At 44.1% G+C, this 26,536-nt stretch overlaps 2 protein-coding genes across 9 annotated transcripts in view; both read left to right on the plus strand.

Moving 5' to 3' along the window:
- Positions 1 to 877: 877 nt before the first annotated feature.
- LOC309537255 (sulfotransferase 2B1-like) lies at positions 878 to 9,261 on the plus strand. Its single transcript, XM_082231993.1, has 6 exons — positions 878 to 1,023; positions 2,746 to 2,954; positions 4,511 to 4,637; positions 5,801 to 5,895; positions 8,156 to 8,336; positions 9,048 to 9,261. The coding sequence occupies exons 1-6, from the start codon at positions 894 to 896 to the stop codon at positions 9,155 to 9,157; spliced, it is 852 nt and encodes a 283-aa protein (XP_082088119.1). The 5' UTR covers positions 878 to 893; the 3' UTR covers positions 9,158 to 9,261.
- Positions 9,262 to 10,863: 1,602 nt separating this feature from the next.
- LOC309537250 (sulfotransferase 2B1-like) overlaps positions 10,864 to 26,536 on the plus strand; it is a 75,962-nt gene continuing 60,289 nt past the window's right edge. Inside the window, exons 1-7 of one of the 8 annotated variants that reach the window (XM_082231975.1) lie at positions 10,894 to 11,049; positions 12,916 to 13,061; positions 15,775 to 15,983; positions 16,335 to 16,461; positions 17,069 to 17,163; positions 18,150 to 18,330; positions 19,658 to 19,862. In XM_082231975.1, the coding sequence (XP_082088101.1) occupies positions 12,932 to 13,061; positions 15,775 to 15,983; positions 16,335 to 16,461; positions 17,069 to 17,163; positions 18,150 to 18,330; positions 19,658 to 19,767 (852 nt within the window). In that variant the 5' untranslated portion in view covers positions 10,894 to 11,049; positions 12,916 to 12,931 and the 3' untranslated portion in view covers positions 19,768 to 19,862. Of the gene's footprint in view, positions 11,050 to 11,464; positions 11,485 to 12,637; positions 12,765 to 12,915; positions 13,062 to 14,191; positions 14,216 to 15,774; positions 15,984 to 16,334; positions 16,462 to 17,068; positions 17,164 to 18,149; positions 18,331 to 19,657; positions 19,863 to 22,608; positions 22,736 to 26,536 lie in introns of those variants that run through there. The other 7 variants (XM_082231977.1, XM_082231976.1, XM_082231981.1 and 4 more) reach the window with 7 other exon arrangements.

Below are 26,536 nucleotides of genomic sequence, written 5' to 3' on the forward strand. Positions count from 1 at the left end.
GTGGATGCCCCAAAGAACCAAACATGTGCCCTCTAGTGTACAGAACCTCTTATTTGGAGGTCCTGATGCAGATTCTAAGCCTGCCATGTTGTATGTAGACAAAAAGTTAATGTATGTTTTTGCTGTCTTCTAAATTCTAATTCCAAAGCCACAGTGTGCGAGTAGGTTCACAAGCAGTTATGCATGTGTGTGTATGGAGCGGTGTGTGCCTTGCTTTAGGCAGGTGTGACTATGGTGCTGTATTCTCTTCTTTGTTTAAAGCGATTTTCCTTCAGTTGATGTATAGTAATCTAAGGCAGGCACGTCCAACTCCCAAGAGACTGCAATCTACTTCCACTATATATATATATAAAAACTGGCAGTGATCTACCCATTGAATTGACGAAAGTTGGAGGAAGACCCAAAGCTGTTGATGAGCTTTTTTGGGGGAGCACAAGTTGTTGAGCTTTTCTGGGGAGCTAATGTTGAACTTTTTGGGGGGAGCCGAACTTGCTGAGCTTCTTTGGGGGAGCCAAAAATTGATTGACCAGTAGATCGCAATTGACTAGTTGGGCATGCCTGATCTAGAGGATGTGAATGGGGCCTATTTCCTAATGGAGGTGATGGAGATTTGAGTTAATTGTGCATCTAATTTGTGCCCATAATCTTATTGAGATTTGAAAGGCTAATATGATATGTATTCAGAACTGAGTTCCTTGGATCCCCCCCCCCCCAGCCTGGTGGCACCACTTGAATATCCATTCTCGGCCCATTTCCACCTCCTGAACTCTTCCCTTCCTCCTGCTTCCCAGTTTTCCCCAGAGTTGGGCTCTAAAACAGTCGCTACCTAAAAATTACTAAGGATGTGGCATTATAACTTTCTTTCTCTCATCTTCAGTTTTTCAGTGTCATCGATGGCTTTTTTCAAATACAAGGAAATCCTTTTTACTTCACTGTTCCACTCAGTGGAAACACTCAGCTATGTAGAAAACGAATTCCAACTGCTGGATGATGATACTGTGGTCGTAGCTTACCCCAAGTCAGGTCAGTTGCGCGATTAAGTAAATAGATAGACTCTGGATTTAGTTGGCTTAGTGAGGTACCACTTTGGATGATAATATTTATTACGTCACTAACTTTAAATATGAAGCTCACAAAGAATATCCCCTCCCCACACTCTTTCGATACTTTACAACTGTGATGCTCCATGAATGTCAGGACAAAGAAAAGTTATCTCAGATTAAGAAAAGAACAGGGGTGGGGGTGGGGAATAATAAAAATACAGAACTATACATGACACATTTGTGCCTGGAAATTTCACTGCAAAAGATAATTGAACTTGAGCTTCAAAGAGAGAAATTTTCTAGCCAGATTTATCACTGCAGTGAGATTCATCCACACATTAAACTCAGAGAGATATGTAGGTAGATCCCTCTTCACTCTAGATTAAGGTTACCAGATTTGAATCTGGGGACACTTTTAAAATTCAGTGGATTTTCTATGGGGACTGATTTGTAAATCCGGGGACTGTCCCCGGGAAACGGGGACGTCTGGTAACCTTACTCTAGATGTCAAACTTTCAGTTCTGAGGGTTTCCCCCCACTCTGTGCAGGCATCAACATGCCATGGAATGCAACTCTAAGCAACTAAACAAAACATGAAGGAGCATCTCCACCCCCATCATTCAGCCTGGACATTGAGGTCCAGCTCCAAGGGCCTTCTGATGGTTCCCGCACTGCAAGAAGTGAAGTTACAGGGAACTAGGCAGAGGGCCTTCTTGGCAGTGGCACCCACTCTGTGGAACACCCATCAGATGTCAAGGAGATAAATAACTACACAACTTTTAGAAGACATCTCAAGGTAGCCCTGTATCAGAAGGTTTTTAATGCTTGTTTTCATTATATTTTTAGATAAAGCTGCCCAGAGTGGTTGGGGAAACTCAGCCAGATGGGTGGAGTATAAATAATAAAATGATGATGATGATGTGTGCGCACTTGTGCAAAAAGGACAGGTGTGTTGCAGCAGCTCATGCTTTGTACTCAAAAATCGCAGACAGTTTTTCTTTAAAACAGCCCTGATTCCTAGGTAGCTGCCTACGAAAATGGAGGTCACCATGACAAACTTGCATTCTTGGGATACCTTAACAATGAAGGCAGAAGAGATCTATGTCAAAGAGAACTGTTCAAACTTATTTAATAGAAATATACTTGTTTAAATTGTCCAAAATTATTTGTGGGTTTTTCAGAAAACATCACATAGTCTCATTGACAATGGCCAATAGTCTGGAAACGGACCACAGCTTACCTTGTGCCCACCCCTCTTTCTCACAGTTATCTGGGCAACTTAAGTCAGCACCCGCCTTCCAGAACATCACCCACCTTCTCTTTGCACAGTCGTTCTTAGGACAAAATTGTTTGGACTCCTGGCTGGAAACCAAAGGAGGGGAGAAGGCTCTTGTGCTCATGTTTTGCTCCCTGGTTTCCCACTTGCATCTGGGAGAAACAGGACGCCAGACTCAATGGGCCACTGGTCTGATCCAGCAGGCTACTCTTCTGTTCTCATTTGCACCACACTCAGCAAAATAATATCATCAACCTCAGCATGTTATACCATTCCTGAATTTTGGGAATCTTGTCGCACCGGAAGGTGCTAAGTAGCTAGCTGTGGACAAAGATCCATTCCATTTCTTGTGATCATCTAATTTATTTCACAAGGGCCAGACATTAATGCACAGAAGAAGATTGTGACTGGTGGACTTCCTCCTAGGTACCCATTGGATGGTGGAGATCTTGAGCTTAATACAGAGTCATGGGGACCCTTCATGGGTTCAGACGGTACCACTGACGGAAAGGGCACCCTGGATTGAGATTGATGTTCATTTGCAGCTTGCCTTGAAAAATCCTTCCCCCAGGATCCTGGCTACTCACCTGCCATTCCAGCTTTTCCCCAAGTCCTTCCTCCACTCCAAAGCCAAGGTAAGAGAGGAACAATGGACACATCAAGCTTGTCTTTGGCTTCTGTCTTTCTGACACATAGATGTGAGGGATTCTGGAACACTTGACACAGCCTCTTTACAGGAGGATGCCATATTTTGTACTAGAGCACAGAGAGAGCTATTGGAAAGCTCCTTAGCAGTTGCCCGATTGCGGGAGAACTTGAATTGGTCATGGTCCACATGCATGGTCAGCCCAGGTCCTCACTGCAGGCTTCTCCTGTTTCCATGTCAGGCTTTATTATGTGATGCTTTATGGATTATATATTTCACAAATTAAAAGTATTTAAAGGGCAAATCTCGAATGACCATTTTTTCCAAAATGGCATGATTTTATTTATTTCTTTTTAAAAATATTTTTATTAAAGGTTTTCTTGGTTTACAAAAGTACATGCATTGTTTCTTTTTTCAGGTTCTATAGTCTTTCTTACAAATCAGTTACAGATATTGGTGTTGAGTACTGTATAAGGTTGGGGAAGAAGAGGGGGAGAGGAGGGGTGGGGTGGTGAGGCTTATACTTTTTGTATAGTGTACGTGTAAGGTTTTGTGTCAGCGTCAACTGGGAAGGTTCTCTTTCTATTCATTTATTGCATTTCCTTGGTAGTGAGAGGTATGGGGGGTCAGGGTGGGGTTGGTTGTCTGTGGGTTTGTTTGCATTTGTGAGGGGAGGGGGAGTGCTTGTTGGGTCAGGTAAACCAGAGTGATTATTATGCTGTTGGTGGATTCTTGTTGTTATTTTGTTGGGCTGTGTATGTGATAAATGGGAGCCACACTGGGGTGAAGGTGTCCTTTTCTATTGGTTCCCGTGTCAGTTTCAGTTTTTTGGTTAGCTTTTCTAGTAAGGCAGTCACAGTTTTTAGTGAGGGATTTTGTTCCTGCATCTGTTTGCTAATAGTCTGGAGTCCTTCCCTCCATATTCGTAAAATGGTTGTTTTATGATTGATTTCTAGACAGTCAATTCCCCTTCTTTTTTGTTCCATGAATTTAAGATGGGTTGTTGTTTTTTTGGCTCCTGTTTGTTTGTAGTGTGATGAGAGAGTCACAATGTCTTGTTCTAATTTACCAATTTATGCAAGCTCCTCTGGTGACCGCTTTCATTGTGTCCCAAAGGAGGGGAGTTGTTATTTTGCCCACATCATTGTCCTTAAATAAGTTTTGGAGAGTTTTCAAGAGACTAATCCCCCTTTTTGGAGGAGAAAAGCCCTGTTTTTTGGGCTAAAATGTTAAGCTTTTTTTAGGGGAGCCAAAGTTGTTGAGCTTCTTTGGGGGTGTGTGTGTGTGTCAGTGATCTGATGGTGATCTATCTACCACAGATGTCCAGTGATCTACCTGTTGGACGTGCCTGGAGCCTATGTTACTTATGCCCATTATTTTCAGTGGCTCCACTCTGAGTAGATGTCACACTGGATGCATTCAGTAACAGTAAATTAAATAACAATTTGTTACCCTTTCATGGGACAGTAGTCAGCTGCCACACTCTGCCTAATGTTAGGGCCAAGATGGCTGCTCTCCCTAAATGTGGTCCTGTATTTGTTACAGATAGTCTGTACACTGCGTAACCCCAGAGATGTGATGGTTTCAGCCTACTACTTCAGGAAAGGCCATAAAGAGTTCAATGATCTAGAAACTGTGGAAGAGTTCATGGAGAGTTTCCTGAGTGGGGAAGGTATGGAAGGAGGCAAATCAGCCAGTCTCCTTTGTTGTGGTCCAGCACAATGTCCACTAGCAGAAAGGCTCTCTTCTTAGCTAATGGAACAGCCTTGACAGAGAAGTATAATTTGCAGTTGGATACATGGAGAAGGGAAGAAATGGGTGAAAGTCCTATTTTAGTCATTTTCTTTTTAAGCAAATTAATAAACATCCTTAACAAATGGGTAAGACTGGCACCAACATGAGAATAGACTGAAACCTCACATTCTGTGTTGTGGATGATAACAGACATTCGCTGGTGGCAGAGACAAAAACAAACAAACCTTAACAGAGAAAGCTTCATTCAAACCTTTACTTCTCCCTTGTGTGGATAATGTCACTACACAGATCAGTCACTAGGTGGCGCTGGACATACGCCAGAGTCAATGTTTTCTGTTATTTATTTTGTTTTTGAGGGACAATGCAGTCGTTCTAAGTCCCTGACAGGCCAACTTGAATAAACCCCACCTAGCTATTCTACGCTGCATCAACAGAAGTATAGTGCCCAGAGCAAGAGGAGTCAAAGTCCCACTCTCTTCCGCCTTGGTCAGACCACACCTGGAATACTGTGTCCAGTTCTAGGCACCACAATTTAAGAAGGATATTGACAAGATGGGATGTGTGTAAAGGAGCTTGACCAACATGATCAAGGGTCTGGAAACCAAACCTTATGAGGAGCAGTTGAGGGAGTTGGGTATGTTTAGCCTTGGAAATGGCCCTCAGCCCCCAGGAGCTGGTACCTATGCTGACTGGTATTTCTTCTACATCTACATTGGCATTCTCTCCCTTCCCAGTGATGGGAAGGCATTCCACAGGGTGCCTGGTTCCCTGTAACTTCAGGGAAGAGCCAGTGTGGTGTAGTGGTTAAGAGTGGTAGTCTCATAATCTGCTGAACTGGGTTTGCTTCCCTGCTCCTCCACATGCAGCTGCTGGGTGACCTTGGGCCAGTCACACTTCTTTGAAGTCTTTCAGCCCCACTCATCTCACAGAGTGTTTGTTGTGGGGAAGGAAGGGAAAGGAGACTGTTAGCTGCTTTGAGACTCCTTAGGGTAGTGATAAAGTGGGATATCAAATCCAAACTCTTCTTCTTCCCTGCACAACTCCTTACATTTCACCCTTGCTTCCTCTTTGCTCTTCCAGTGGTTTATGGTTCCTGGTTTGACCATGTGAAAGGCTGGGTGGAGATGAAGGAGAGAGCCAACATCTTCTTCATCACCTATGAAGAACTGCAGCAGGTACAGGTCCAAGCTTGCCTGTGTTCATGCACTACCAGGTTACGGGCCCAACTCTGACATTATTCATGCATGAAGTTGCCAATTTTTTGTTTGGAAAGATTCTGGTACTATTGGCCAGACGACTCTGAGGAAGTGCAAAATTCCTTGCTACCCCTACAAGAATTATGAAGAAAATAAGAATAGGAATAAGAATAATATTGTACCCATTCAAATGGGTGGCTTGCTTCAGCCACTCTGGCCAGCACATATAAAGACATAATAAAACATTAAGCACTTAAAAAGCTTCCCTATACAGGGCTGCCTTCAGATGTCTTCTAAAGTTTACATAGTTACTCATCTCCTCAATATCTGATGGGAGGGTGTTCCACAGGGTGAGGCCACTACCAAGAAGGTCCTCTGCCTGGTTCCCTGTAGTTTCACTTGTGTGCCAAGGCCCCGTGACTTGCAGTTCCCTAGTGGGTAATAAACACACAGACAAAAGTATTTAGGCTTATGGGTTCAAATAGGCCACAACTTTATTGGTTACAGATGTGAGCGGTTTGGCTTAGGCAGTGGGTGACACTCAACTCCCACCCATCTGCAGGGAGTCCAGCTAAGGGCAAACCACCAATAGGGGGAGACCTATGACTTACATCAAATAGGGGCACCCCAACAGTTCCTCGTTGGGGTTGTGGCATGGCCCTTGCTCATGTCCAGGCATCGGATAGGATCCACACCCCCGGATCCCTTTAACAGGATACCCTTAATGAGGAGGAGCAGGAGGAGGCTACAACTTCCCCTCCATCCAAACAAAGGCTTACCCAATGCCTAACCTCACAAAGTTGTGACGATTGCTACAAGGTAGGCAAAAACCAAATGGCTGGTGCCAATTTGCCAAGTGAAAAAAAACCCTACCCGACCCCAACAATATGGCAGCTGACATTTGTCCATAGCAAGGTCATGTCATAGCAAAGCATAAAAAAGAAGGCAGGTGGGTTGGGAGATCTGGCAAAGGACAAGAGAGGAGGGCCACATGGCTGTGCCACAGATTAAGTTACCCATGGCCACACCCCCAACTGGCACTGATTGGACAGCGGGGCAACCCTGGGCATGGCCCCACCCAACGCCGGTGATGCAGCCAGGATGGCACTAGGGGGTTGTCAATCTCTGCCCCCGCCAGATCACTGCAGTGGTCGGGATGCCTGGCTGCAAATCCGCCCACCGGAAAAGATGAGTGGGCTTCTCACAGTGAGGGAACCTCCAGAAGGCCCTTGGTGTTAGATCTCAGTGTCTGGGCTGAACAATTGGGGTGAAGGTGCTCCTTCAGGATTTAAAAGGATTTAAAGGCAAAGAGCCTCATATCATGCACAGAGTGCCCTTCCTTTCTTCTGCATTGGAGCAGGTATGTCAATAGGTTGTGTCATTTCAGGGATGTGAAAACTAAATTTTTGCAAATTTATTCAGTGAGGTGCCTTAAAAACAGGTTTTTGGGTGTGAGGATTTCAAATCTACTATTTTCGTGATTGGACAACATTTAGTTTGGTAAGACCACATAGGAATGAGGAAATACATAAATTGCTTTTAGAAAACCAAAGAATTTTATCTTCTGAAAATTTTAGGTAATACAGTGATACCTCTGGTTGCAAACGGGATCCGTTCCGGAGGTGCGGCCATATCCTGAAGTTTTTGCAACCGGAGGACTGCTTCTGCACACTCGCGCGGCATGGTTTACAGCTTCTGCGCATGCGCATGAGGCAAAAACCTGGAAATATACTTCCAGGTTTGCTGCTTACATATCCCAATGTTTACGTAACCAGAGGTACAACTGTATAATCATAATAAAAAATATAATAGCAAGTAATTGGTAATCATTTTTAATGACTCATATGCAATTCTACACACATTTTGTTTACCAAGCAAAACAAAACTATATTAATTTAACCAATATATGTTTGCATTTTCAGGTCATGTTACAACTTTTTAGCAGCCCTCTTTTTTTGGGAAATGGAATGCTGAAAAATTCAACACCCCCTAGTATGACAATAAGCTGTTTTTCTGCCCTGAATGCAATGTCTCTTGCTGACTCTGATGCCTCCTGGGTGCTGTGATGGCTGAGGAGCAGCTGGAGACAGGATGGGTTCTGCACAGTGATAGCAGTGAATTCCACACCTCATGGCATCCATCTTGCCCAAATCACATACACCTCTGTGTGCCTCTTGATCAAGGGCAAGCTCTCTACATCACATGAGGATTCACAGCCATTTGCTTTTGCTTTCTGCAGGACCTTCGAGGCAGCGTGCAGAAGATCTGTCATTTTCTTGGCAAGGAGCTGAACAGCCAACAAATTGAGTCTGTGGTGGAAAATGCCTCCTTCCAGAAGATGAAGGACAACAAGATGTCCAACTTTTCTTTAATACCAGAGAGCTTTTTTGACCACACAAAAGCAAAGTTCATGAGGAAAGGTAAAAACATTGGAAGCCAAGAAATAAGGCCATAATGCTGCGTGCCAGGAGTGAAGAACCTTTTTCTTTTTCTGTGGATGTCTATTGCCTCACAGAAAAAGCCAATCCCCAACTAGGCCAGAAAGTGGGGACAGTTTGCCTGATATCATACGGTTCTCTCTGTGCAACATCTCACCTATGTCTAGCTTTGTTGCATGGATGCCCCAATCCAAACAAGATATGTTCTGAGAACAAGGGTATGCCTGTAAGATTTTGAAGCTTGGATAATTCTGGGGACTGCCTGAAAATAGGTTGCAGATTCTCCAGGCCATCAAGACACAGTAGTTGCCTCAGGGTTGTTTATGCCAGAGTTGGCAGGTTCTGTGCCTTTCACATCGATTGGGAGAGCAAGCAGAAATTCAGCAGGCAGAGCAACAGACACACAGTTCTTGGAGATCTCTATGGTGCGATAAGAAAGTATGGCTGGACCCAGCTGGTTCAGGTACCCAACATACATGCATTAGTGCTGCTGGAAAGCCAAATCAGGAGGGTGGGAATGGTTGGGGAGGGGCTCAGGGCAAACAGCTAGGGGACATGTGTTTACTTCCATAACATCAGCCATCTGAGGGAGCTGCCACATGTCTGAGCATGAGAAATAAAAGTTATAATTTGAGCTGAAGTAATTTCATGCAAACTTCTTTGTGGTTGACATTTGCTCTTGTGTTGTTCTAGGGATCTCCGGGGACTGGAAGAACCACCTGACAGTGGCGCAGAGTGAACGCTTTGATGATGCCTATCAGGAGAACATGCGTGGTGTGAATATGACCTTCCCTTGGGAATGAAGAATCCCAGATTGTTGCTCCTGATTTTCTCCACATTCTTATGTATCATATGGTTTGGCTCTTTTCTGCTACCACTTTGCTAAATAAACATACGTGATCAGGAACAGTTGTTCTTTATTTTTTTACCAAATCACAAAGTGTCTTTAGAGCTTGGAGGTCCTTCTGCAGCAGCTGCAGGAGAAATGCTGAGACCAAGACGCCCCTTGAACATCACCTTCATAGACCTGATGAAGGCCTTCAACCTTGTCAGCCAAAAAGGACTTTTCACACTGCTCAAAATAGGATGTCCACAGAAGCTTCACGAGATGATTGTGTTCTTCCATGATAACATGCCCGGCACCTTCCAATATGACGGCACATCCTCAGATGGCTTCCCTGTTTGTGTTCTTTTCTTAAATCCACGAACTGCTCTTATAAAAGTTCCTCTTTGAATGTTAAAGAGCAGGGTAAAATGAATAAATTTACTCTTAATGGCCTGCACTGGCCTGGTGCAACAGAGAATTTTCAAGCAGGCGTTTAAATGGTGGTACAGATGGCTCCCACTGAATCTCTGTTTTTAAGGTGTTCCACAGGGCAAGGCCTACGACACTGAAAGCTCGGTTTCTTGTTGTCAAATGAGACACACCAACTTGGGGGACAACTGAAGATGCCCCTGCAGATGATCTCAGTGATCGGGCTGGACTAGAAGAGTTCAGGTGATCCCTGATGTATCCTGGACCAGGGCTTTGTAAATCAATGCAAGTACCTTGAACCCGGCTCAGTAGCAGATGAGCAGCCAGTGCAGCTGTTTTAACAGTGGTGTCACAGGTTCTTGACCAGAAGCTCCCATTAGCAATATGGCTGCAGTATTTTGCAGCAGCTGGAGTTTCAGAACCAGACCCACAGGCAGCCCCACAAGGAAAACATTACAGTAATCTAGTCTCAAGGGTACCAGTGCATGAACTACAGTGGACATGCTACAGACTGGGGCAAAAGCTATTCTCAGCTGGCATGCTGCTTGATGAAAAGTGGGAAGAGCAAGTTGAGTTGGAGGCTGATTCAGGCCTATTCCAGTGACAGTGGGGGCAGGGATCTGGGCTGAGTCAGGTTGAGGCAGCCCAGGATTTCAGAGTGATCCAGGCCTGTTACAGGATGTGGCGTTGGGTGGGGAGCCTGAGGGGTCTGTTTTGCTAGGATGTTCCATGCAGGGAATCAGAGGTGTAACTAGGGTCCCTTGTGCCCTTGGCAAGGAGATTTATCGTGCACCCCTCCCCCCCAAAATTGCCTTTATCCTGCAGTGTGAGAAGGGTGGTAAGCTTCTTTCATGTATGAACTGACAGAAACAATGGCTTCATGTCACTAGACACATATATGTTATCCACTCCGTAGTCTGGTACCCCTGAGTACCATTTCCCGAACCCCTAAGTTTCTTCAATGAAAGCGCTGGAGAAGCAGATCTGAGCAGAGTTGAATCTTTGCATAACAGCTGGTGAGCAGCAGATTTGGTCTGGAGGGCTGGAAAATGCCCCTTCTCAAGTGCCTCTCCCAGCAAGATTGAACCTCCTCCCCATCTATGAATTGGGGAGGTGGGGGGAGGGGAGAACACACAGTCTCCCCTGACTGAATGTTTAAGTCTTGCTCTGTGAGCCAGGAAAAGAAGGAAGCTCCAGACTCAACTGTAGTGAGCATGGCCTGTGTCTTTCAGAAGCATGCCTAGTCTGGAATGCTCCCCTCTCTGGTTGGCAGTGGTTTCATCCAAAGTTCATTGGCACTTTCATCCTATCTATTTAGGAAGTGCATGATATGCTGAGTTGTTGATCTTCTGCTGACAGAAAAATATACCTGCTGAAGTTTCCCTCATTCCTCCTGCTTCCTGATATTACTGCAGACTCTTTGCAAGGTTTCCTCTCACAGTAAGTATCTTTCCCAGACCCACAGGATGCTCCAGTAGCTGCTGAATTATAAAGACTGCTCCTGTTTCCTTCCTGTATTCAAGGATTGCTTACGTTCTTTCAGATCATCTCAACTTCATTTTTCTCCCCTTGATGAATTCTTCCCCAGTTGCCTTCTCCCTTTTCCAGATTCCCTCTTTCCTTTTCCAGACTGGAGCATGCATGGGTTTTAAATTAACTGCCTTATTCTATAAATGTAGCAGTGGAAGAAAGACAGGACAACAGGTCCACCCACTGGCTCTTCTGAGAGACCTGCTCCTCCTGGCTCCTCTCCTCCCTGAACTGTCTTCTATTGGCAGTCCTCCACCTGTTGAGAGAGAAGGGAGAGCAATGCCTCTGCTGAGAGACCCGCTTCATTTCACTTCTCTTCTTCCCAAACAGATTTCATGCAATTTGGTAATCAGTTTCAGATCTTTGAAGCTTTACTTTACTTTGAAGGTTTTCTCCCCCCTTCCCCTTTGGATTGTCTTTTGAGATTTTAAGGCTGTGAGTGGGGACTGTTTGCTCTGCTCTTGGTTTACCGCTGTTACGTAAAGCTGTTCTGGACATGTGTGCAGCTACTGAACAAGTCGAGTGCTGTAAATAAATAAATGAGTATCAATGGTTCCATATATGGACAAAAGTTTGCCTCACCTGGCCTCCTACTGGCAGAAGCCGGGAAGAGGAAGGACTCTTTTGCACTTCAGGTAAACAGTATGAGAATCTATAATGAACTAAAAAAGGTATTTAAATATACCTTCCTTAAGAAACCAGAGGCCTTCCTCTAGGGCATTGTCGGTCAAATGGTGTCAAAGAAGGACAGAACTTTCTTTATGTATGCGACAACAGCTGCAAGAATACCCATCGCAAAGTACTGGAAGACAGAAGATTTGCCCACTCTGGAAGAATGGCAGATGCAACTGATAGACTACATGGAATTGGCAGAAATGACTGGCAGAATCCGAGACCTGGGAGAAGAGTCAGTGGAAGAGGACTGGAAGAAATTTAAAGACTATTTGCAAAAGTATTGTAAACTGTATGAATGTTAGAATGATGCAGGATATGAAGATAACATGGCATTAGTGACATATTTGAGAGGAGTATGCAAAATTGGTTTATAAGAACAAAGTTGAAATTTGAACAATATTATGTCAAGCTCAAATAATATAAAGGGGATAAAGTTGGAGACATAATAGTTGAAATGTATAATATAAAATAAGATTTGAAAGAAGGTGAAGTTTTGCTGAACAAGATCTTGCAAATGAGAACACAGAAAAGGGAGATGTGAGGGAGTCAAGAAAGAGGGTTATGGAAATAATACTTAAGAAATTGAATCTTTTTTTTCCTTTTTCATGTCTTTTTTATGCTTTTTCTCTGTTTTTTTGTATGTTTTGTATGTTTTTCTTGTATTGACTGCGATGGTGGATTTTTCCTTTGGTTGTGAATGTGAAGTTGGTTATATTGTTTAAAACCTTTAATAAATATTTTATGGGGGAAAAAAAGAGAATAGCCCCAGAAGCAGCTGTGCATGTTTGTGTATGGAGGGGTGTGTGCCTTTTTTTAGGCAGGTGGGGCTTTGATGTAGCACTCCCTTCTTGCGTAAACTGATTTTCCTCCAGTTGATGCATAGTGGCAATGATCCAGAGGAGGTGAATTTCCTCATGGAAATGAAGGTGATTTTCCTCATGGAAGTGAAGGTGACTGGAGTTTATTGTGTGACTATTTTGTGTCCAATATGTTACTGCGATTTGGAAGTCTGATATGATGTGCACTCAAAACCGAGTTCATTGGATGTGACATAATCTCTCTCTCTCTCTCTCTCTCTCTCTCTCTCTCTCTCATCTTCAGTTTTTTAGTGTCTTCAATGGCTTATTTCAAATACAAGGGGTTCCAATTTGCTCACCTTTTGATGTCCGTGGAAACACTCAGCTATGTGAAAAATGAACTCCAACTGTTGGATGATGATATAGTGAATGTCACTTACCCCAAGTCAGGTCAGTGGTGCAATTAGGTAAACAGACTTTTGCTTTAAACTTAAAATATCCACTAAGCATGCCAGGTATGTTTGTTTTTGACATACTGTATTTTTCACTCTGTAACACGTACCTGACCATAACACGCACATCGTTTTTAGAGGAGGAAAACAAGAGGGGAAAATTCTGAAGAAACAGTGGATGTATCACTTTTGTGCCTCATGCTGTGGCCACAGACATGTGATCTGATGGTGAATTTGGGGTGACCCAATGCAAAAATCCAGAGAATCCCTGTGGATCTGTGCTTTGTAACCACGTTTTTACACCATTGCAGCCCCAGGCAACAGTGGGTGCGTGATTTTTTTGGTGCAGGCTGTAGCCATGGACATGTAATGTGATCTGATGGTGAATTTGGGGTGACCCAATGCAAAGATCCTGAGGATCCGTATGGATCTGTGCTTTGTAACCACGTTTTAAGTGGGGAGGGAAGGAAAAACACACAAGAGGGGTGTGCAGAGAAGCAGCTGGCTAAGAATGCAGGAGAGGGATTTAACGGGAGGAAGGAAAGGAAGGCAAAAGTTTTCCCCCACCCACCCACCCACCCAAGCCAGCCCTCTCTCTCTCTTTCTCTCTCTCCCCCCCACCTGCAAGTTTCTCCAGCATGCGGAGAAGCAGCTGGCTAAGAATGCAGGAGAGGGGTTTAACGGGAGGGAGGAAAGGAAGGCAAAAGTTTTTCCCCACCCAGCCACCCAAGCCAGCCCTCTCTCTCTCTCCCACCTGCATGTTTTCCAGCTGCCTGCGAGTCCCTAAAATGCTTCCCTGGACGCAGCAGCACCGGAGCACGGAGAGGAATTAGAAGGAAGGACGCGATCCTTTCCTTTTCCCTCTGCTTGCCTGGAGGGGAGGGGTTGCCTGAAGGGGAGGGGATTTGCCTGCTCTTTGTTCCGTTTGAGCAAACAGGAACCGAAACAGAAGAGGGTGGGCAGTAAGACCCTGAGGCAGAATGCAGGAAAGCAACAGCTTCCTCTCTCGCGCGATCAGATTTTTGCCTGATTTTTGCCCCTGCGCTCGGGACAGTTGGCTCCAGGGACCACACATTCGCTCAATAACACGCACAGACATTTCCCCTTACTTTTTAGGAGAAAAAATCTGTGTGTTATAGAGAGAAAAGTACGGTAAGTCATGAACAACCACCATGTAGCTGCATAATAATAATAATAATAATAATAATAATAATAATAATAAAATGAATGAATGAATGAATAAATAAATAAATAATTTATTATTTATACCCTGCCCACCTGGCTGGGCTTCCCCAGCCACTCTGGGCGGCTACCAACCAAATATTAAAATACATCAAACATTAAAAGCTTCCCTAAACAAGGCTGCCTTCAGATGTCTTGTAAAGGTTTGGTAGTTCTTGTTCTCTTTGACATCTGGTGGGAGGGCGTTCTACAGGGTGGGCGCCACTACCAAGAAGGCCCTCTACCTGGTTCCCTGTAACTTGGCTTCTGGCAGGGAGGGAACCACCAGAAGGCCCTTGGTGCTGGACCTCAGTGTTTGGGTAGAACGATGGGGGTGGAGACGCTCCTTCAGACATACTGGACCAAGGCCATTTAGGGCTTTAAAGGTCAGCACCAACATTTTGAATTGTGCTCGGAAATGCACTGGGAGCCAATGTAGGTCTTTCAAGACCGATATTAGGTGGTCTTGGCGGCCGCTCCCAGTCACCAGTCTAGCTGCTGCATTCTGGATTAGTTGTAGTTTCCGGGTCACCTTCAAAGGTAGCCCCACGTAGAGCGCATTGCAGTAGTCCAAGTGGGAGATAACCAGAGCATGCACCAATCCGGTGAGGCAGTCCGCAGGCAGATAGGGTCTCAGCCTGCGTACCAGATGGAGCTGGTAAACAGCTACCCTGGACACATTATTCACCTATGCCTCCATGGACAGCTGTGAGGCCAAAATGACTCCCAGGCTGCGCACCTGGTCGTTCAGGGGCACAGTTATCCCATTCAGGACCAGGGAGTCCTCCACACCCGCCCGCCTCCTGTCCCCCCAAAACAGTACTTTTGTCTTGTTAGGATTCAACCTCAATTTGTTAGCCACCATCCATCCTCCAACCACCTCCAGACACTCACACAGGACCTTCACCGCCTTCACTGGTTCTGATTTAAAAGAGAGGTAGAGCTGGGTATCATCTGCATATTGATGGACACCCAGCCCAAACCCCCTAATGATACCTCCCAGCAGCTGCATATAGATGTTGAAGAGCATGGGGGAGAGGACAGAACCCTGAGGCACCCCACAAGTGTGACCTTGGAGTCATCTTCGATAGCGCAAGGAAGACGTTGACCCATTGTGCAGTAGTTGTGAGAAAAGCAGATTCCATGCTGGGGAACACTAGGAAGGGAATGAACACAAAACTGCTGCTAAGATAATGCTTCTCTCTAGCTTCCCACAGGCTTCTGGGAGAAACAGGATGCCAGACTCAGTGGGTCATTGGCGTCATCCAGAAGGCTATTCTTCTGTTCTCATTTGTGCCACACTCAACAAAAAAAATATAGTCAATTTCACCACGGTAAACCATTCCAAAATTTTGGGGATCTTGCTCCATAGGAGGGCGCTGAATAGCTAGCATATGATGAAGATCCATTCAAATTCTTATGTTCCTCTAATTGCTTTTGCAAGGGCCAAAGATTAACGCACAGTGACTTACTGGTCGATTTCCTCCTAGGTACTCATTGGATGTCGGAGATCTTGAGCTTAATCCAGAGTCAAGGGGACCCCTCATGGGTTCAGAAGGTACCACTGTGGGAAAGGGCACCCTGGATTGAGTTGGATGAACATTTGAAGATTGCCTTGAAAAATCCTTCCCCAAGGATCCTGGCTACTCACCTGCCATTCCAGCTTTTCCCCAAGTCCTTCCTCCACTCCAAGGCCAAGGTAAGAGAGGAACAATGGACACATCAAGACTGCCTTTGACTCCTGTCTTTTTGACACACAGATGTGGGGGATTTGGGAACACTTGACACAGCCTCTTTACAGGAGGATGCTATTTTTTGTACTAGAGAATGGGGAGAAGTACTGGGAATCTCCTTAGAAGTTTCGTGATTGTGGAAGAACTTGAATTAGACATGGTCCACATGCATAGTCAGTCCAGGTCCTCACTGGAGGCTTCCCTTGTTTCCATGTCAGGTTTTATTTATAATGCCTTCAGTTTGCTGCCACAATCTGCCTAATGTTAGCGTTGGGCTGCCTGGTCCCTCCCTAAATATGGCCCTGCCTTTGTTACAGGTCATCTATACTCTGCGTAACCCTAGAGATGTGATGGTTTCAAGCTACCACTTCATCAAAGGCTTTAAAGAATGGAAGGATGCTGGGACTTTGCAAGAGTTCATGGAGAGATTCCTGAGTGGGGAAAGTATGGAAGGAGGCAAATCAGCCACTCCTGTTTGGTGTGACCCAGCACCAGTGATACGGAATATCAGAATGTATATATTTTTAGCTAACGCAACAGTTCTATCAGAGAACTATAATTCCCAGTTGGATACATGGAGAAGGGGAGAGATGGGGAGGGGTCCTAAATTTGTTATTTGCTTTCAAAGAAAATCAATAAATGCCCGTTCAAATGGGCGAGAAAGGCACTAAAATGAGAATAGAGTGAAACTTAAGGAAAGTCCTTAACCCCAACAAGACAATAGATCAGAATCGATGATAGCAGAAATTCTCAATGGTGGCAGAAAGAAAAAGAAACCTTAATGGAGAAAGCCCATTAAAGTGTAAAATTGTTGACTCATTCAAACATTTACTTCTTCTGTACGTGGATAATGTCAGTAGATAGATCAGTCAGCAGGTGGCATTGGACTCAGGGTAGAGTTGAAGTCTCTTGTTACTGATTTTGTTCTTAAGGGATAATGCAGTTATTTTCCAAGTTCCTGACTGGTGTTTCCTCTACATGTACAATAGCATTCTCTACTCCCTCCCACAACTCCTTACATTTCATCCTTGCTTCCCCTTTGCTCTTCCAGTAGGTTATGGTTCCTGGTTTGACCATGTGAAAGGCTGGATGGGGATGAAGGAGAGAGCCAACATCTTCTTCATCACCTATGAAGAACTACAGCAGGTAAAGGTCCAGTTTTAACTGTGTTGACCTGCAGCCCCAATTCTGATATTATTCACACATGAAGCTGCCTTCTTTTTTGAAAGATTCTACTAATATTGGCCAGAAAGGGATTCTGAGCATGTGCAAAATTCAGTGCTACCTCTACACACACTGCATATCATGTGCAGAGTACATTTCCTTATTTCTACATTGGAGCAGATGTGCCAATAACTTGCTTTGCTGCTGCAAAGGTAATGTCTCTTGCTAACTCAGGTGCCCCCTCGGTGTGGTGCTGGCTGAGGGGAGGTGGAGACAGAGTGGCTTCTGCAAGGTGATAACAGCAAATTCCACATCCTCAAGACATTCATTTTGCCCAAAGCCAATTCCGACATAAGGAGGAGGTGGAGTTGCGGGCTCACGCCCCCAACAACTGTGCGCGGCTGGCTTTAGCCCCGCATGACCTGGGGAATCCTTGGGCCGTGTCAGCCCCCGGGCCAGCGAATCGGCTGGCCCCGGGGGCGTGGCCTGGGTCATTTAATGCCGGTGCGGCCCCGGGATCTCTCCTTTTCGTCTTTGCATTCCGGTAAAGATTTCTGGGGGGGGGGGGCGTTGCCTCGTCCAAAACCTATGGAGGCCAGGGCCTAAAACACCCCCCCGAGCAGTGACCCCTCGGGGAGTTCCTAGTGATGTACATCTCAGGGCTCCCCCTACTGATGTTAACCCTTTACGGTTTTCATGCTAACAGGCTGAAGCAGGATAGTCTGATAGGACCAATGCCTAAAGCCAATACCGCTCTTACCTGTAACCAATAAAGTTGTGGCCATTTTTTGCCCATTAACCTAAACTAATGGTGTCCTGTGTCTTCATTTATTCCAACTGGTGGGAGGCGGGAATTGCCGTGCAATGCACATTGCATACTGGTCCTCATGCTCTCTGTGTGCCTCCTGATGAAGGGCAAGCTCTCTACATCACATGAGGAGTCAGCCATTTGCTTTTGCTTTCTGCAGGACCTTCGAGGCAGCGTGCAGAAGATCTGTCATTTTCTTGGCAAGGAGCTGAACAGCCAACAAATTGAATCTGTGGTGGAAAACACCTCCTTCCACAAGATGAAGGACAACAAGATGTCTAACTTTTCCACAACACCAGAGAACCTTTTTGACCATACAAAAGCAACGCTCATGAGGAAAGGTAATAACATTGGAGTGCCAAGGAATAAGGCCATAATGCTCATGCTAGGGGTGAAGAACCTCTTCTTTTTCTGTGGATGTTTGAATGTCTCACAGAAAAAGTCTATCAGCAACCAATCAATAGAGCGTAGAGTCAGAGCTGACTGTGAACACAGCTTGCAGGTCCAGAAGGGGGTACAGTTTGCAGGATTGTATACCTTCCTCTCTGTGCAACATCCCATCTACGTCTGTCTATTTCATGGGTGTCCAGATCAAAATAAGGAATTATTCTGAAAGAGGCAGTCTGGAGAAAAAGGGTGTTTCTGCACGATTTTGAGACCTGGATAATGCTGGGGACTCCCTGAATATAGGTTGCAGATTCTCCCGGCCATCAAGACACAGTAGTTGCCTCAGAGTTGTTTATGCTAGAGTTGGCAGGTTCTGTGTCTTTCACATTGATTTGGAAAGTAAGCAGAAATTCAGCAGACAGAGTAACAGACACACAGTTCATGGAGCTCTCTGTGGTGCAATAAGAAAACATGGCTGGATGAGACGCCCAACTAGCCCAGGTACCCAACATGAATACATTAGTGCTGCTGGAGAGTCAAATCAGGAGCGTGGTAATGGTTGGGGAGGGGCTCAGGGCAAACAGTCAGGGGGCATGTTCTTTCCGCCCTAATGTCAGCATATTCTATGCCCTTCACATTTATTTGGAAAGCAAGCAGAAATTCAGCAGTTAAACCATTCTAAATCTCTGCACGTATACATTCCTGAGTCCTCTGCTATAGGGCCACAGAGTCTGAGTTCTCCATCTCTAAAGCTGCAAAGGGAACCTAACTGAATGGTTTTTCACCTCAAAGTGGTTAAAATGGATGTGAGAACAAAGTGCCCCACTGTGCCCTCAATGACTGGTGGCTGTTCATGAGAGAAAGCTTGGTATGGAGGTCCTTGAGGCAAGCTTTTATGTCATGTGCAATCTGAGGTGGTACCGTCCTCTAACAAGAATGGACCATGCCAGAGACGGCATGTTTGCCTCATCATCAGAAGTGGTAAATGCGTAGAGAGCAAGCAGGACCCATTGCATTTTCCTGCCAGATGTTCTGGAAAGGCTACAGTTCTTCATTCCACATACAGATGCTGACGGGATTTGCTGCTGCATCTGAACAGCGAAAGAACAGTGTCCTCCATTTTACCTGAGGGCAATAGGCTTTTAAGGGACAGACATTGTAGCTCTACAGCTCAGCACTGCTTACTAATGCCTGAGCGTGAGGAAGAAAAGCTCTAATTTGAGCTGACGTAATTTCAGGTGAACTTGTTTGTGGTTGGCATTTGCTCTTGTGTTGTTCCAGGGATCTCTGGAGACTGGAAGAACCACCTGACAGTGGCGCAGAGTGAACGCTTTGACCATGCTTATCGGGAGAACATGCGTGGTGTGAATATGACCTTCCCGTGGGACTGAAGAATGCCAGATTGTTGCTCCTGCTGCTCTCCACATTCTTATGTATCAGATGGATTGGGTATTTTCTGCTGAATAAACAGATACCTGATTAGGAATGGTACAGTTGCTGTTATTTGTTTTTTTGTTTACTAAATCACAATGTGGCTTTAGAGCTCAGAGGTCTCACTGCGTCAGCTGAGACTGAGACATCCCTTGTTCATCGCCTTCATAGACCAGATAATGGCCTTCAAACTCTTCACACTGCTCAAGATAGGATGCCCACCTAAGCTTCACAAGATGATCTTCTACTTCCATGAAAACATGCCCAGGTCCATCCAATATGAAGGCTCGTTCTCAGATGCCTTCCCTGTTTGTGTTCTTTTTAAAAATGCATGTACTGCTCTTAAAACAGTTCCTCTTTGAATGCTAAAGAGCAGGGTAAACTGAATAAATTTATATAATGGGTTAGAGACTGGGTAAGTGAATATTTATCTGTTCATTCCTAAAAAAATTTATATCCCACTGTATCATAAAACCAAACAGTAAAATCACAAAAATCTAAGAACAAGTTAAAAAACAAACAAAAATAAATTAAAAACAAACAGCAACAGACCATAATGGGAGGTATACTCTTAATGGCCTGCAATGGCCTGGCATAACAGAGAATATTCAAACAGGCGTTTAAAAGGTGGCACAAAAGGCTCCTGCTGAATCTCTGTTGGCAAGGGGTTCCACATGACAAGGCCAATGACACTGAAAGCTCAGTTTCTTGTAGTCAAATGAGACACACCAACTTGGGGGACAACTGAAGATGCCCCTGCAGATGATCTCAGTGATCGGGCTGGACTAGAAGAGTTCAGGTGATCCCTGATGTATCCTGGACCAGGGCTTTGTAAATCAATGCAAGTACCTTGAACCCGGCTCAGTAGCAGATGAGCAGCCAGTGCAGCTGTTTTAACAGTGGGGCCACATGTTCTCAACCAGAAGCTCCCGTTAGCAATATTGCTGCAGCATTCTGCAGCAGCTGGAGTTTCTGAACCAGACTCACAGGCAGCCCCACAAGGAACACATTACAGTAATCTAGCCTCAAGGGTTCCAGTGCATGAACTACAGTGGACATGCTATAGACTGGGGCAAAAGCTATTCTCAGCTGGCATGCTGCTTGAAGAAAACTGGGAAGAGCAAAGACCAGAAGAAAAAGAAGAGAAGAGGCAGCCAGTGGTGGAAAGTTCTTCACAAGTTGAATTGCAGGCTGATTCAGGCCTATTCCAGTGATGGGGGGGGGGGCTGGGGCAGGGATCTGTGCTTACGCTGAGTCAGGTTGAGGCAGCCCAGGATTTCAGAGTGATCCCCAAGGAGCTTAATTGTGCACCCTTCCTCAAATTGCCTTTATCATGCGGTGTGAGAAGGACAGTAAACGTATGAATTGACAGAAACAGCAGCTTCATGTCACCAGACACATATATGTTATCCACTCCATAGTCTGGTACATGTTATCCACTCCATAGTCTGGTACTTGATTTTTGCACCACCGGCAGGGACCCGTTTCCTTAACCCCTAAGTTTCTTCAGTGAAAGCGCTGGGGAAGCAGGTCTGAGCAGAGCTGAATCCTTGCATAACAGCTGGTGAGCAGCGGACTTTGTCTGGAGGGCTGGAAAATGCTCCTTCGCAAGTGACTCTCCTAGCAGGATCGAACCCCCTCCCCATCTACGAATGTGGGAGGTGTGTGTGTGTGGGAGGGAGAGAACACACCTTCCCCCTTGACTAAATGTTTAAGTCTTGCTCTGTGAGCCAGGAAAAGAAGGAAGCTCCAGATTCGAACGGAAGTGAGCATGGCCTGTGTCTTTCAGAAGCAAGCCTAGTCTGGAATAGAAACTCCCCTCTCTGGTTGGCAGTGGTTTCATCCAAAGTTCATTGGCGCTTTCTTTTTTTAAAATTAAATAATATTTATTACTTTTCCAACAATTTAAACACTACAGGAAAAAAAAGTAATAAACAATACAATAATGCTGCTCTCTAGTTTCCCACAGGCTTCTGGGAGAAACAGGATGCCAGACTCAATAGGTCATTGGCGTCATCCAGAAGGCTATTCTTCTGTTCTCACTTGTGCCACACTCAACGAAAAACTTTGGTCAATTTCACCACGGTAAACCGTTCCAGAATTTTGGGGATCTTGCCCCATAGGAGGGTGCTGAATAGGTAGAAGAGGAAGAAGATTCATTGAAATTCTTATGTTCCTCTAATTGCTTTTGCAAGGGCCAGGTGTTAATGCACAATGCCTGACTGGTGGATTTCCTCCTAGGTACTCATTGGATGTCGGAGATCTTGAGCTTAATCCAGAGTCAAGGGGACCCCTCATGGGTTCAGAATGTACCACTGAAGGAAATGGCACCCTGGATTGAGATGGATGATCATTTGCAGATTGCCTTGAAAAATCCTTCCCCCAGGATCCTGAATACTCACCTGCCATTTCAGCTTTTCCCCAAGTCCTTCCTCCACTTCAAGGCCAAGATATGAGAGGAACAATGGACCAATCAAGACTGTCTTTGACTCTTGTCTTTTTGAGACCCAGATGTGGGGGATTGTGGAACACTTGACACAGCCTCTTTACAGGAGGATGCCATTTTTTGTACTAGAGAATGGGGAGGAATATTGGGAATCTCCTTAGCAGTTTCCTGATTGTGGAAGAACTTTAAGTGTACATGGTCCACATTCATGGTCAGCCCAGGTCCTCACTGGAGGTGTCCCCTGTTCCCATGTCAGGTTTTAGTTATCATGCCTTCAGTTTGCTGCCACACTCTGCCTATTGATAGTGTTGGGCTGCCTGGGCCCTCCTTCAATATAGCTCTTCCTCTGTTACAGGTAGTCTATACTCTGCGTAACCCTAGAGATGTGATGGTTTCAAGCTACCACTTCGTCAAAGGCTTTAAAGAATGGAAGGATGCTGGGACTTTGGAAGAGTTCATGGATAGATTCCTGAGTGGGGAAAGTATGGATTGAGGCAAATCAGCCACTCTTTGCTGTGACCCAGCACCAGTGATGTCCAGCACCAGAAAACATTTATTTTTAGCTAACTCTAGAGTTCTATCAGAAAACTATAATTCCCAGTTGAATATATGGAGAAGGGCAGAAATCCGGCAAAGTCCTACATTTGTCATTTGCTTTCAACAAAAATCAATAAATGTCCTTTTAAATGGGCGAGATTGGCACTAAAATGAGATTAGGGTGTTTGGCTTTTGCCTCCTAGGTGGGTCATAAGGAAAGGGCTAAATGTGTGTGAAGATGATTGGCCAGTGGAAACTGAGGGGAGGAGTTAGAGTGAGAGGTAGAGTTGTGTGAAAGTCAGATGAGAGTTGGGAGTTGGAGAAGGAAGAGGGAGGAATACTCTGTGGGTTGGTCGATTTGTGTTGTGAGAGAGTGAGAGGAATTGTTAGGTTGTAGCCTTTCTGACCTTTCCCATGGGTGGGTGCGCGTTGCTCTCAGGAGGGAGGAAGGAGTCAATAGACACTGAGGGTTGTTTCAGAGAAAGAGTTTATTTCTGCTCTCCGGATAGCAGAAAGGCACTGTGTGATTAGTCACAAGCAAGCACAACTTATTTTTTTTTTAATATAATTTTTTATTACGTTTTTCCAAATACAAATAAACAAGGAAAGCAAAAAGAGAAAAAGAAGAAAGAAAGATAAAAGAGAAAAGAAAAAACAAACCATTTCATCAACTTATTTCAACTTTCCAACGGACTTCCCCACATCTCCCGTGCAAAGCATTCTTAACAATAAATTTATCAACAAATTATAACCTTGTTTCGTATGTTTCTTTTATACTTTCAGTTACAATTTAAGTTTAAATTCCTTGTTTCCCATTCACTCTATGATATCCTTTTTTGACCATTTAAGCATTGATTTTTTCCATTAGCATTATCTAATTTCATATATATTCCACTCTCATTGCTGGGGCTGACATTCAAAGTCATGCGAAAACCTATAGTTCATATAACTTATAAAACTTTTGCAAATAGTCTTTAAATTTTTTCCAGTCCTCCTCCATTGCTTCTTCTCCCAGGTCTCGGATCCTGGCAGTCATCTCAGCCAACTCCATGTAGTTCATCAATTGCGTCTGCCACTCTTCCAGTGTGGGTAAATCTTGAGTCTTCCAATACTTAGCGATAAGGATTCTTGCTGCCGTGGTAGCATACATAAAGAAAGTTCTATCCTTCTTTAACACCTTTAGGCCGACAATGCCCAAAAGGAAGGCCTCCGGTTTCTTAGGGAAGGTGTACTTAAACACCTTTTTTAACTCGTTATAAATCATTTCCCAGAAGGCCTTCACTCTTGGACAAGTCCACCAAAGATGAAAGAATGTCCCCTCAGCCTCCTTGCATTTCCAACATTTATTATCAGACAAGTGGTAAATCTTAGCAAGCTTGACTGGGGTCATGTACCACCTGTATACCATTTTCATAATGTTTTCTTTCAAGGCATTACATGCCGTAAACTTCATACCGGTGGTCCATAACCTTTCCCAGTCCTCAGACATGATATTATAACCAATGTCTTGAGCCCATTTTATCATGGCTGATTTAACTGTCTCATCCTGAGTATTCCATTTAAGCAGCAAGTTATACATTCTCGATAATACCTTGGTCTTTGGTTCTAGCAACTCTGTCTCAAGTTTCGATTTTTCCACCTGGAATCCTGTTTTTTTGTCCAATTTAAAAACCTCATTGATTTGGGCATAATGAAACCAATCTTGCACCTTACCCTTTAGTTTTTCAAAACTCTGCAACCTCCAATTATCTCCAATATTTTCTATTATTTCCCAATATTTCGGCCATCCGGCCTCCATATTAGGTTTTTTCCGAGCCTTGGCCTTTATTGGTGATAACCACCTCGGGGTCTTACTTTCCAGTAAGTCTTTATATTTTTTCCAGTCCAAAAATATTGCTTTTCTGACAATATGGTTTTTGAACATTCCATGTGTTTTTGCCTTGTCATACCACAAATACGCATGCCAACCTAACGAATTGTTAAAGCCCTCCAGATCTAAGACATCAGTGTTTTCTAACAGAATCCAATCTTTCATCCAGCAGAAGGCAGCAGCTTCATAGTATAACCTTAAGTCCGGCAGGGCAAACCCCCCCTCTTTCTTTTGCATCAGTTAGTATTTTAAACTTTATTCGGGGCTTTTTGCCCTGCCAAACAAATTTCGAGATATCCTTCTGCCACTTTCCAAAACATTCCACTCTGTCCACGATCTGCAAGGCTTGGAACAAGAACAACATTTTTGGCAAGACATTCATTTTTATAGCTGCGATTCGGCCTAACAAGGATAGTTTCAATCTTGACCAGATTTCTAGGTCTTTTTTAACTTCTGACCAACATTTCTCATAATTATCTTTAAATAAGTTCAAGTTTTTAGAAGACAAGTTAACCCCCAGGTATTTCACTTTTTTGACAATGTTTAAGTCTGTTACCTTCTGGAACCCATCTGTTTCAGAAGATGTCAGATTTTTCCCTAGTACCTTAGTTTTTTGTTTATTCAACTTAAATCCCGCCACCCGACCAAATTCTTGAATCAATTCTAAAACTCTTTTTGTACTAGATTCTGGCTCCTGTAGTGTTAAAACCAGGTCATCTGCAAATGCTTTCAGTTTATATTGTTTCGTTCCGACCCGTATCCCTTGTACCTGCCGATCCTTCCTAATCATATTCAGCAACACCTCCAGGACCGAGATAAATAATAGAGGGGATAGGGGGCACCCCTGTCGTGTTCCTTTTTCAATATAAAACTCTTCTGTCACCACATTGTTCACTATCAACTTGGCCTTTTGTTGTGAATAAATTGCTTCTATTCCATTCTCAAACCCCCGTCCCACTCCCATCCCTTCCAAATTTTTCTTCATAAACTTCCAAGAGATATTATCAAAGGCCTTCTCTGCATCTATAAAAATTAGCACAGCTTTGGTATTAATATTTGTTTGCAACAGTTCCAAAATGTCAATAATGTTCCTAGTGTTGTCAAACAAATGCCTGCCTGGAAGAAAGCCTGCTTGGTCCTTATGAATTACTTCATTTAGTACTTTTTTAAATCTATTTGCCAAAATGTCTGCAAATATTTTATAATCCACATTTAGGAGTGAGATGGGACGGTAGTTCTTAAGTTGAGTCTTTTCAGTTTCCACTTTAGGTATCAATGTGATGAATGCTTCTTTCCGTGTTTCTGGTGCCCTCCCTCCCCCCATAATCTGATTGCAAACCTCCATTAATGGTTGTATCAAGTAGTCTTTTAATGTCCTGTAATACTTGGAGGTAAGTCCATCAGGGCCTGGAGATTTGCCTAGCTGCATATTCTGAATGGCATCCTCAATTTCCTGTTGTGTTATTTTACCGTTCAAGATTGATCTCTTTTCTTGAGATAGTTCTGGTAGGCCATTGTCTTTTAAAAATTGTTCTATTTCAATCGCTTCCTCAGAGCCTTGGGTATACAGTTTTTTAAAATATTTCTGGAAACACTTTCTGATTTCTCCCGGTTTCTGAATGTTTTTCCCTTCAACTTCTAAGTTGGTAACATAATTTAATTTTTGTCTCTTTTTCAACTGCCAAGCTAGCAGTTTCCCACATTTGTTCGCAGATTCAAAAGATCTTTGTTTCATTTGTTTGATTTTCCATTCCACTTCTTGGTTTATCAATTTCGTATATTGTGACTGGTGGAATTTAATTTCTCTTAAAGTCTCTTTTGATTTTGGATTCAATCTTAATTTTTTCTCTCCATCTCTTATCTCCTCTAGTATCTT

The sequence above is a fragment of the Podarcis vaucheri genome (assembly GCF_965113315.1).
Source record: "Podarcis vaucheri genome assembly, chromosome: 7".
In the NCBI taxonomy this organism is placed as follows: domain Eukaryota; kingdom Metazoa; phylum Chordata; class Lepidosauria; order Squamata; family Lacertidae; genus Podarcis; species Podarcis vaucheri.